Source organism: Anabrus simplex, chromosome 8 (genome assembly GCF_040414725.1).
Source record: "Anabrus simplex isolate iqAnaSimp1 chromosome 8, ASM4041472v1, whole genome shotgun sequence".
Taxonomy (NCBI): Eukaryota; Metazoa; Arthropoda; class Insecta; order Orthoptera; family Tettigoniidae; genus Anabrus; species Anabrus simplex.
In genome coordinates this window covers 14,900,368-14,912,529 of record NC_090272.1, presented here as the reverse complement: position 1 = coordinate 14,912,529, position 12,162 = coordinate 14,900,368, and the positions used below count along the sequence as shown (strand labels likewise).

The 12,162-nt window shown below is 38.1% G+C and overlaps 1 protein-coding gene across 1 annotated transcript in view; it reads right to left on the bottom strand.

Annotated features, from left to right (window-relative positions):
* The window catches only part of pps (protein partner of snf), a 709,730-nt gene extending 702,492 nt beyond the window's left edge, over positions 1-7,238 (bottom strand). Inside the window, exons 1-2 of the mRNA XM_067153098.2 lie at positions 6,921-7,238; positions 6,530-6,659 (exon numbers count right to left, since the gene is read on the bottom strand). Coding sequence (XP_067009199.2) covers positions 6,530-6,650 — 121 coding nt within the window. The 5' untranslated portion in view covers positions 6,651-6,659; positions 6,921-7,238. The remainder of the gene's footprint in view (positions 1-6,529; positions 6,660-6,920) is intronic.
* Between the last annotated feature and the right edge of the window lie 4,924 nt (positions 7,239-12,162).

Sequence of the window (12,162 nt, the reverse complement as noted above, 5' to 3'; positions counted from 1 at the left end):
TTTACAAGAATTAAAACGTAGACGGCGTAAAACTCAAATTTGCCACCATTTTCTGTGTTTGTATAGGCTGGCTAGGGCTGCCAACTTCATTGAAGAAAAGAGAAAACCGCGCAGTGCACCAGATAAGCTTTAATTAGTCAAAAGGGTGATTAAACGCGTCGTACCTTGTGGAGTGTGTGGGATGCTAGAGGCCTGTTGACCGCTTTGTTGCCCTCTGCACAACAGTCTTATTACAAGCCAGACCAATAATCTCTTATCATACCCTAGTCTTGTAACTAGTTCCTAAATTGGCAGTTTCGCACAAGCCGCTGTGACATCCTTCTTGTATAGACTATTTGCAGAGCTTGATGGTGAAATTGTAACCTACATAGTGTACTGTATATTTAATTTGTGATTTGTGTTTTTTATTCTTAATGTCATACGCTAAATAATAAATAACTTGTATGACGGTGTACTTAGTGTTCTCCAGTTTCATGAACATTTTAATGATTCTATCACTTTTGCAGATAACTTCAGCTGTAGCATCAGTCCCTTCGTTAATTAAGAATCCAACACCATTTTTCGCTGCCTTATCCTGTCCACTCCAGCATAATTTATATCCTCTACGAAGTGTCTTACTTTCAATCCCTTTCCATTTGGTCTCACTTAATCCCAATATTGATATTTTTCTTCTATCCATCATGTCTAGGAGTTCTTCTACCTTTCCAGTTAATGATAGAATGTTCATAGTTGCGATTCGGTATTTGGGTCTCTTTTATTTGGGGTTTCCTTTCAGAACATTCTATATCATCAGCCTTACGGTCATCATACTTTACAATTGTCTGAGAGGACGTGTCAGTCCGGTCTATAATCTTCTTTCCGAGGCTCTTTTCCTTATTGAAAGCGACTGTACTGAATACTCTCTTGCTGACTTGCTAGGCCCAACGCATAAGAGGATTTTCTTTCAGGGTTTACTCCCTTAGCCTTTGAGGATGCCTTCCTCGTCCTACAAGGCAGTAGGTTCCATCTGTACACGCCAGAAGGATGGGTTGCCTCTTCCGCCATCTCCACCGTACCGAAGTCCATCATCTCCACCGTAGATGCCGTTGAGGTCTTCACCCTTAACCCAAGACAAGGGCCCTCCATATGTATGATCCCTGGAGAGAGGGTAAATGTAATATTTACTGTTGTAAACTTGATCGGATCACTCATTCGCAAAGACTTTTCACTTTGCGAAGAAATTGAAAAGTACAACCTAGATCATGGTGGAACAGAAAGACTTTGCACTTTGCAAGAATTGAAAAGTGAAAAGTTGAAAAGTTGCAAAGTTCGTTCATGGAACAGGCCCCTGGTTTCTCATTAAGATTATAAATTATGATTTCTCCTAAATACTTAAACTGATCAACAATTTTGATATCCTGCCCACCAATTGTCATTGTATTTACCATTGAGGGATGTGAAAAAATGATCTGTTTGTTTCAAAGGATATTGTAAGACCTATTAATAATAATAATAATAATAATAATAATAATAATAATAATAATGCTGGGTCAACGAAGTAAGAAAGGATTTAGAAAAAAACAATATAACAACAGAAGAAATAAATAATAGAGAAGGCTTTCGGTTAAAAGTATTGAAAATAGAAGGATTCCAAGGTAGGAAAGTAAAAACGACTGGTTCAAAGTGGTCTGAAGACAGAAAGAAGAAACATAGTGAACAGATGAAAGCGTACTGGAAGAAAAGGAAAGAACAAAGAAGAAGGAATTGAAATTGGCACGTGGTCCTCTGGTGGCCCATTCGAAAGAATAATAATAATAATAATAATAATAATAATAATAATAAGGGGAGCGCATATTTAGGAATGAGAAAATATAACTTACCCAAACTAGCAGAGAGCCTTCCTTAACGCTTGCCCACCCGCCCTCAGAAGTATTCCTTGTTTATACAGGAAAATTAAAATGGAGACTACGTCAATCTGGGAAATGCAATCATTTCCTATGTTTCTACTGGCTAGAACAGTTTCTACTCCCTCCGATAGAGCTTGCATCATGTACAGCCACACGACTTCCCATTTCTGTGAATTATGAAACCACAAAGCGAGTCCCATATGTATTCACAACGTATTCACGAGAAATGGACTTCATAGTTAATCTGTATTGTCAACTTTGAGAAAGTTTTAAGAGGATTTGAGTAAACTCTACCTTTACAATACTTAAACATTCTTTATTCCTTTTTATAAGAAAGGAACATGTTTAATTTCCGTTTTGGAGACATCTTCAGTCTAACATTAAAGTATGGTTAAGATTCATGGCGTTCTTAATTAATTGTGCTACAATAAAATAGTCTAACACAAGGCCTCATGCAGGTCGGTCGGGCTAGAGAGACAGAGAGGGCGGGGAGAAGAACAGGCAAAGGAACTTCCTATTCTAAATTTTCTCCATAATACTCGGAGTCAGTAAACCTATCCGGCAATTCAACCTGCATTTTGATGAAGTTCCACCTGAATGGACTTCAGTCCATTAGATGTTGGATATACAGTATAAATGTTGGACTATCATTCAACATCTCTTATTGGATATTGTCCGGCTCCATGGCTAAATGGTTAGCGTGCTGGTCTTTGATAACAGGAGTCCCGGGCTCAATTCCCATCAGGGTCGGGAATTTTAACCATCATTGGTTAATTTCGCTGGCATGGGGGCTGGGTGTATGTATTGTCTTCATCATCATTTCAACCTCATCAAGACGCGCAGGTCACCTACGGGAGTCAAATCAAAAGACCTGCACCTGAGCCAATCTTGTCCTCAGACACTCCCGGCATTAAAAGCCATACACCATTTCATTGGACATTCACACGGTCTATTAAAAACATTGTATTTTAACATTACATTGCCTCTGAAGACATGGCATTTTATCTACAAATATATATTTTTTAACACACGTAGGCCTGTTTAAGTGTATTTTTAAAATGTACATTTGACGGAATTGTGTATAACAATTCATTAGGAACGCCAAAAATCTTATCATACTTTTGTTATTAGGCTAAATATGTCTCCAAAACATAGATGAAACATGTCCCTTCCCAACAAAAAAGATAATTTCTTTGAAGTATTGTAAAGGCACACTTAAAATATATGAAGTACAAAAAAGAATGGAATTCATTTAATTTTTTTTGCCAAACCAACAGTATTGTCATTAGTCAATGGACTAACCAATCCAGAAAGACAAAATCCTATGATGGAGGCCCCAACATGTAGCGCATTACTTCACAAGATGAAATATATGTTATCCTAAAACTCTTGCAGAGGAGAGGAGTGATCACTGCCACCATCCCACCCCTAGAAGAAACTGAAACTCAAGACTCTTTCTGCTCGGAGGAAAGTAGCCGACCTAAAGCTGCTATACAAAGCAGTATTTATTATGTATCTATGCAGCTAATGGTCTACTTAGGTCTCCAGATTTAGTTTCCTTATTCACCCTCCATTTCCCATCCTGCAGTACCAGAATTAAGACCCTATTCCATATTCCTTAGTTCCAGCTTTCTCTCACCCAAAGGTTCCTTTCTGTACGTATTCCAGCAATGTTTAATACCTTATCTATCAACAAGAACCTAGACATCTTCGAAAAGTTTCCTTCCTTCTGCCATGATATATAGGCCCTAACTTAATTTTCCTTCTTGTTCTTTCTTGTTCTGTTCCTGTATTTACTGTAAATGTATTTTCCTTTGTTAATGTCATTGGTTATGTAAATATGCATTACATATATGATTGTACACTTTTATTGTGTATATTTGTCCTTTGTAAATATTTATATATCTTTCAGTTTAGATTAATATCTATTGTACAAAGCTCGGATCATTGTAATTCGGCGTTATGCTGTTACTGATCCTGAATAAATAAATAAATAAATAAATAAATAAAACACAGCAAAATCTTCCGCCATTACTCAAACCCACTGCCGAGCACAAACCACCATTGGAAACATTTTATGAAGCCCCCATAATTTAGCACAGTTAGCAGTAATAGCCAACTTCACCTTGCTAATGGATCCTAACAAGAGTTATCACCTCAAATCCATTACAGACGACAACAATGTAGGCCAATGGCTGACATGAAACAGAGCCCTTGCCTTTCTGTTAAACACCCCTGACATGTAAGACCATTTTTTTTTTTTTTTGTGTGTCACTAGCCAGGAAATGCGCAAACCAATAGGTGTCAGTCCCCTCTCACAACAGCGGGATAGGCTACAGGAGAGGGTACTTAGACGCCACAAAAGATGACTACAGTAGCAGTATAACAAATAAATTCACTCCAGCCTGGTTGACAACATATTTCTCAAGTTATAAGTAAGTGGAAATTAATGAAATCTTACTTGGAGTGCATCTCAGAGGAGAGATGTGTTCATTGTGATGTCCAGGAACCCACTAACCCGCCCCATGAAGCACATTTACTTTTATAATCTAATGAAGAATATTACACACCATTTTCATTTCTGAAGTAGCTACTTGCATTCCTATTGGCCAATGTAAAGTGGCACGTGACCTCGTTCCCGTCAATGGTATTGATCATAATCCGTTACCAACCCCAGCACAATAAAAGCGCAAGACAATGGTCTTGTCCAGATCCTATCCTAACCATCCGCACAGCAAGAACCAGTCCAGACCAATCGTGTTTCCACACGAAACTAGAAGCCTAGGGCCGCTTTCCGGCTGCTAACGTGGGGGTTTACGCCCCCGGACCCCCTTTGCTTGTCCCTACATCATAGGTCTTGTCCAGATCCTATCCTAACCGTCCGCACGACAAGAATCACTCCAGACCAATGGTCTTGTCCAGGTCCTATCCTAACCATCCGTACGGCAAGAACAAGTCCTCACCAATCGTGTAACAATAATCACCACCACCAGCTATCGAAGCATCACTCACTCATTAGTTCGTAAGTACAGAGATTGGCAGCAACTAGAAGCTACAAGCCTAGGGCCGCTTTGCGGCTTCTAACCTGGGGGCTTACACCCCCGGACCCCCTTTGCTCGACAAACAGGTATTTGTTGAAAGAAAAATAGCATGATCCCTGGACCAATTCATATATAGGCCTACGTATATAATTTTTAAAGAACCAATAAATTGTTTAATGAATCAGTTAGGGCACATGAAGTGACAGCCCTTCAAATTACATATATATGTGTGTGAAATACATACCTACATTGCCTTCAACAGTTGGTAACATCTAACAACGCTATCAGCACTCCCCTCAACTAACAAAAAGAAAAAAGAGCATCATCCTGCACCAAGCCTCCATCTCTACTCTCTGGGATTTCCATCCCAGGATTGTACCCTAAGTTGGCAGCCTTGTGCAGTGTGTTATAATATTGTGCGAGCTATGCCATGTTGAAATCATTAGTTCAGCCCATGGACCCATTTCACACAGACACGGAACGACTGTCGTTTGTTTACTCGCTTGCAGCCTGGGTTACGTGAATGATGTTGATCCATGAAATATCACTGTACTATTTGTCACAGATGGAAGATAATAATTGATTTTACTCAAATAAAGTCTCAAATCAGAGGTTGATTAAGAAATACGTCTTTACTAGCGAGAAATATGTATACGAACTTACGGGCTGTAAAAGGGACTCCATTATGTTGCATTCCACTGCTCGGGCCGTCATTGAATGTCTGTGAATTCTCTTTTTTTTCCTCCATATGTCCAGCACAGGTATTTGTTGAAAGAAAAATAGCATGATCCCTGGACCAATTCATATATAGGCCTACGTATATAATTTTTAAAGAACCAATAAATTGTTTAATGAATCAGTTAGGGCACATGAAGTGACAGCCCTTCAAATTACATCAAATGACAAAAATCAATAAAACGACACCAAAGAACTTCAGTGAGCAAAGAAATCGCACATGACAGCGTTAGACAAACAAAACACTTACGGATAACGGATTATGATCAACATTCTTGACGGGAAGGATACCACATGCCACATTACAATGGCCAAATGAAAATGGCGTGTAATATCTAGGAGGGGATGATGGGTTCCTGGACATCTCAATGAACACATCTCTCCTCCGAGGCGCTCTCCAAGTAAAATTTCACTAATTCCACTTACTTCTAACATTACAAATATGGTGGCCCACGGGCTGAACTAATACCCACATTGGATTCCTAACCTCTCTTTTAGCACCCACATTAGTAGAGAATTACTGAAATGCCATAAATCAACAATATTTATCAGTCTTCATTATCTGTTCCATTCTGCTAAACCTAAACATGATAATGAACACGGCTGTGAAATGCAACTTCAAACTACTGTAGCCTTAAACAGGTTAAGTACTTTGTTAAAATAAGATTCAATATATAGAAAATGTTGAAGAAGTAATAAAGTGAAACTCAAAACAGTACGTCTTGATAAAACCATATGGACGAATGGGTTCTAAACCGACTGACCAAACAAACCACCCATCTGTACATGAACACTACACCTTTAGAAACATTCACACACTCTATAACAATAGGTTAGTATTAATGATGGGAAAAGAAAGAAAATTACCCAATAAATTCTGCAGGGTCTCTTGATCTACAGACACAGTACCATCGTTGTTCACAATGATAATCAAGGTATTATCTGCCTTGTGATCATCAGAAGTGTCAGCAACATAGGTACTAGACATCTCAGTGACCTTAAAGAAACAAACAAAAGCAAGCCATTATCCAACAAGTAGAAACGCTAACGAAATAAACGTACTACTAAAATAGTGCATATTACAAATTTCATTTCACACAAATGCAACAACCAAGTCTACACAACCCTTTAGTGTGTGTTTACAAGCAAATGTTTTAAGGTTCCAGCAGATCAATGTTTGTTTACAGGTACTTGATACCAAAATTGCAAGCACATCACCGCTTTATAAAGCCCAAACTCAAAGAATAGAACACCTCACCTCTAGAACCAAACCATAAAACAAAATGTGTGCACTGTCCTGTAAAAAGATTCCAACTTAAGTCAAAATAGTCTGAGAACTAAAGCGCGCCAGCCTCACACGTTCAGCCATATTGGATTTCTCCCCAACAAAGCGCAACCTGCGGCCAGCCTTGAAAGACACACAATGCTGATTTCAGTAAAAACCATGCGGTACCTTTCTAGAAAGCCCGTCTAATCTGCTTTTAATATCGCAAATTCAGGTCTTTATGCACTATTAAAGCCTTGTTACCAGCTGAAACCATTGTAAGAGAAACGCTCCCTGCACGGAACACATAACATCTTCCCCCACTCATGTGGATGAATGTTACCCATAGTCCCACGAGAAGTAAACATTAGAAATCATGGTCGCTTGAACGGACATCTAGTCCTTAAACAAGAGCAGAATACAACATCTAACACATCTATCAACGTTTGCTTACAAGGTTTCATGTTAATATTCATTTATTTTAGCTTACGAATGGGAAAATACCTCACTCCGCATATACCTAAAACGCCTCAACAGTGAATCGTAGGCTCTCTATAACCAAGGTCTTTCGAATACTGTATACTACAGATCACCTAATCGCGACTCCTTTTCAGTGACCAGCATGCTTGTTTGTTTGTCCAGTCCTTGTCCGGTTTATCTACGGAGTCGGGTATGAGGTGAGATTAATCTGTCGTGGCGAGATTTATTACAGGATGCCCTTCCTGGCGTTAGAGAGGAGTTAATGAGAGGAAATGAAATATAATAGTAGGAAGAGAGAGGGTGAATCGGGGCACATAGCCTATTCTTGTCGAATAGCACCAATGGGTCTGCACAAGGCTTAACGTATCCATCCGACGGACGAATCACCATCAACAGCGGCATATCCCATCACTACATGAGCACTGCGGATATAGTGGTTAGAAATTCTATACCACGATCTCCCCTACCCTGCTGCCCAACATTCTGACGGTGAAAATGTTTTCGAACAACGGGACTCGAACCGGCTAACCACGGTATCAGACCATTTAGACTTCAATGCCTTAACGATCATGGCCACCAGGCGGGGATTTCCAGTGACCAGCATATAGGCGCAATAATACATAGGTACAGTAGATAGCGCACAAACGTGTATATAGTTGTAAATTGCTAACACTGTTCTTTGCTGTAATCCATTAAGGATTTTGTCCTTTCGGTGCATACAAACACCAACGCTCACACACACTTTTGCATAATTTACATGTGCATTGGGGTATTGGGTCGTCAAAACCCGGCCGCAAACGTAACTAATGATGAAAGCCACGAAATTCCAGTCGGGTTATAGCACTGCGTAACTCTTTATTTGTTCCCATCTAGTTCGGTCAATTATGGCATCCGTGCATTAGAAGTATTTTTTTCTCTTATGAAGTCTATTTTGTAGCACTACTGCCTCTTCACATGTGATATGGCATATGACGGTAGGTGGAGAAGTGTGAGGTAGTCCAGCTTCTTCCAACCGCTTCCTAACCATACTAATGTCTCCTAGCAACAGTGCTGAGAATGCACGTCTTATTTCATTACTGTAATACAATACGTTCAGAAGGCTTCACCTGTGGAATTGTGTGTGTACCGGTATATTGGACAGTGAGTTCAGAAGGTATTCAACACAAGGAACAAAGACCGCTTTTGTTACAAGTAGGCTATACTAAATCAGTAACTTGAAGTAACTAGCCTACATAAATCCATGAGAACAACAGTTGATGTCCAACATAAAAAGCACTGAAAATAATCGAAGGCTATATTCCTGAAGCGAGCACTGTGTGTATCAAAGTACACGCCATCAGGGCTGACATACGAACTGTGCAGGGAACCGATTCTGTTGGAAGAGCTGAGTCTCGAGCTGCCACCGCCACCTACACCTCCTTATCAGCAAAAGGCATGAGGAACTACTACGAGCCCAACATCAAAAGAAGATTAAGATCTGGAGTGATTAATATGTCACAGACGTTCTGATCATCAAGGGATGGAAGGAAACCTATTTATGAATTACAGCACTTTCATAAGCCGAATGTATTTTGTGCTTGTTTCCCCTGTAATCAATTATGAGAACGATGTCACGTGGAAAAGTGAAAAGGAGAAATGTGTTAAACATACAGTTTTATAATAACTTAGAAGGCAATCCCACGACATGTCACCGGAGAGCGGAATTTAATATGTCAGATGTCAGATGTCCAGAGATCCAGCATCACCGGCGCAAGTAGTAATCAAATAATCTGTCATCCATTTGCCAACAGGGACAAGTCATTCAGGACGAAATATTGGCAAAACATAAAAAACTACCTCTGATTGATGAATTTGGAATCATTATAATCTTCTCTTCCTAAATAAATCTTCAAGATACGTACATTCAAGGAATGTAATTTCGTAAATCGCATATTAGTACTTTTCTCGAAAAATCAAAGTAATTTCGCATTTATCCCCTTATGAAACGTTATGATGGACTTGCCCTTATTGCAGCAGTAAGGAAGGAAGCACTTAAAATAAATGCAAATTACAGTTTCCTATTTTGCTAGTTTTATTGGAATATAGAATGTAAACTACATATATGATACTTTCATACAAAAAGTATGCAATAATCAAAAGTATTATCTTAATATACAAATTGAAATCAAACATATAGTATGGTACTACTTTCTATTAACACTGTTCTAACATATTATTTAACTCCTAATAACTGTTCCATTGCCACACACAAAATCTTTAAAATTAAACACTTATGCATGAACACTAGTAAATATCCTATTCACAGTAAGGTGACCAGAGATTTAAAGAATACGACCAGGATTATCCTCAACTTCCTCAGTCAGCAAGTGGATCACCTACTACAGTGTTCTGTGGTTCTTGTGGTTCTTGCACAACTCTCTTATAATAATACAGTTCTGGTATTGAGGCTCAATTTTCTCCAAAATGTGCAGCAAGAAAGTCAGCAGCATGTCTTTCTTGCTGCTTTGGTCACCACTCCAGTGAAAATGAAATGGCGCATGGCTTAGTGCCGGGAGTGTCCAAGGACATGTTCGACTCGCCAGGTACAGGTCTTTTGATTTGACTCCCGTAGGCGACCTGCGCGTCGTAATGAGGATGAAATGATGATGAAGACGTTACATACACCCAGCCACCGTGCCAACGAAATTAACCAATCATTGTTAAATTTCCCGACCCTGCCGGGAATCGAACCCGGGGCCCCTATGGCCAAAGGCCAGCACGTTAATCATTTAGCTATGGAGCCGGACACCACTCCGGTATTAACTGTCGTTGGCTGAAGATATTTGAGTAACATACCACGCTTCAATAAAGATCTGGGGACGCCAACATCAATGCAATAATTTACTTCACCTTGGACGAGGACAGTACTTAATCTTTTACCTTTGGTGAGTGTAAACTTCTTGCAGGGAGTGAAGTGAAAATGACACAAAACTGGAGATTTCATAACTGATTTGACAGCTGTTTTTGAATCATACACAGGACATTCTTCTTCATATGAGACTTTTACGACGGTTCCTTGTGTTTCGTACATTTCCAAGTAGTATTTTGGATTCACTATAATGGACTTGCTTATAAACGTAGCCTTGTCCCATTTTGGATCCTCACTTCTAAGAATATATAAACTAATCCAAAGAATTGTCCCTATTTTCAGCCTAGGTATTTGGTGTGTGCACTTGTCCCCTTCTGCATCAGAATTGGAATGGGACTTGTTCCATTCTGCATTTTTTTTAAATTTCTAAGTGAATGTAAAGATAGACTTATTATGTTTTGCAGCATTTTGATATATCCTTCAGTACGTCTTGGAAAGACAAAACAAGGTGGCACAAAGACCTAGAAAAGTTGAATTTTTGGAATTGTCCCATTCATTACAAGTAATGAAAATCATTTTTTCCGTATTGAAGTATCTTAATATAGTATAAGAAATTTCATTCTAACTTCAATCTATTCAATACAGTACAAGTTGTTAACGTATTAGTTAAACATCGTTAAAATAGTTGAGACATGTTTCGCCCCTTTTGCGGGGCATCATCAGTCATATGAATACCTTAAAATTCTACCAGACGTCTGGTTGGAAATTATAAAAATATGTTGCATGAGTGAATACATTAAAACATTTACAAGATCTTATCATTAACAAAATATCAAATTGATTAAAAATGTTACACTAGTGAACACGTTGGTGAATTTTTACTTAAAACAAGGCCATCATATGTACAGTATTGACAATAATGGTAGTTTAAAGTCTTATTTGATGATAAGTTCGAAGACAGTTTAAAATTTATGTACAAATATTGTGAATGAGTGCAAAATACATACAATTACAATTGCTGTACACGTATTTTCTTGTAAAACGTTGCGGAAAAGCATTCCGAATTTGTATTAGTTTCCATTATATTTTTGACCTCAATATTGCGTTCTTGATGTAGTTTAATCAGAATTAGCTTCATGATGTGAAATTTTTCAAGTGATATTATGACCAGCTCATGTAAAAAATGAGAGGTGATTAGCCCATGAATACTTCGGCGAACTAATTTGTTTGAGTCTAAAATATAATTAGTCAACATAGACATCCAATTTGAAATACGACGTAATGCAACAATTCTACATGAGCTGGTCATAATATCACATACAAAATTTCACACCTTGAAGCAAATTCTGATTAAACTACATCAAGAACGTAATATTGAGGTCAAAAAAATTATGGAAACTAATACAAATTTGGAATGCTTTTCTACAACATGTTACATGTAAAATACGTGTACAACAATTGTAATTATATGTATTCTGCACTCATTCATAATATTTGTATATAAATTTTAAACTGTTTTCGAACTTACCATCAAATAAGACTTTAAACTACCATTATTGTCAATACTGTACATATGACGAGCTTGTTTTAAGTAAAAGTTCACCAACGTGTTCACTAGTGTAACATTTTTTATCTATTTGATATTTTGTTAATGATACGATCTTGTGAAGGTTTTTAATGTATTCACTCATGCAACGTATTTTTATAATTTCCAACCAGACGTCTGGTAGAATTTTGAGGTATTGATATGACTTATGATGCCCCACAGAAGTGGCGAAACATGTCTCAACTATTTTAACGATGTTTAACTAATATGTTAACATCTTGTACTGTATTGAATAGATTGAAGTTAGAATAAATTTTCTTATACTATATTAAGATACTTCAATACGGAAAAAATTATTTTAG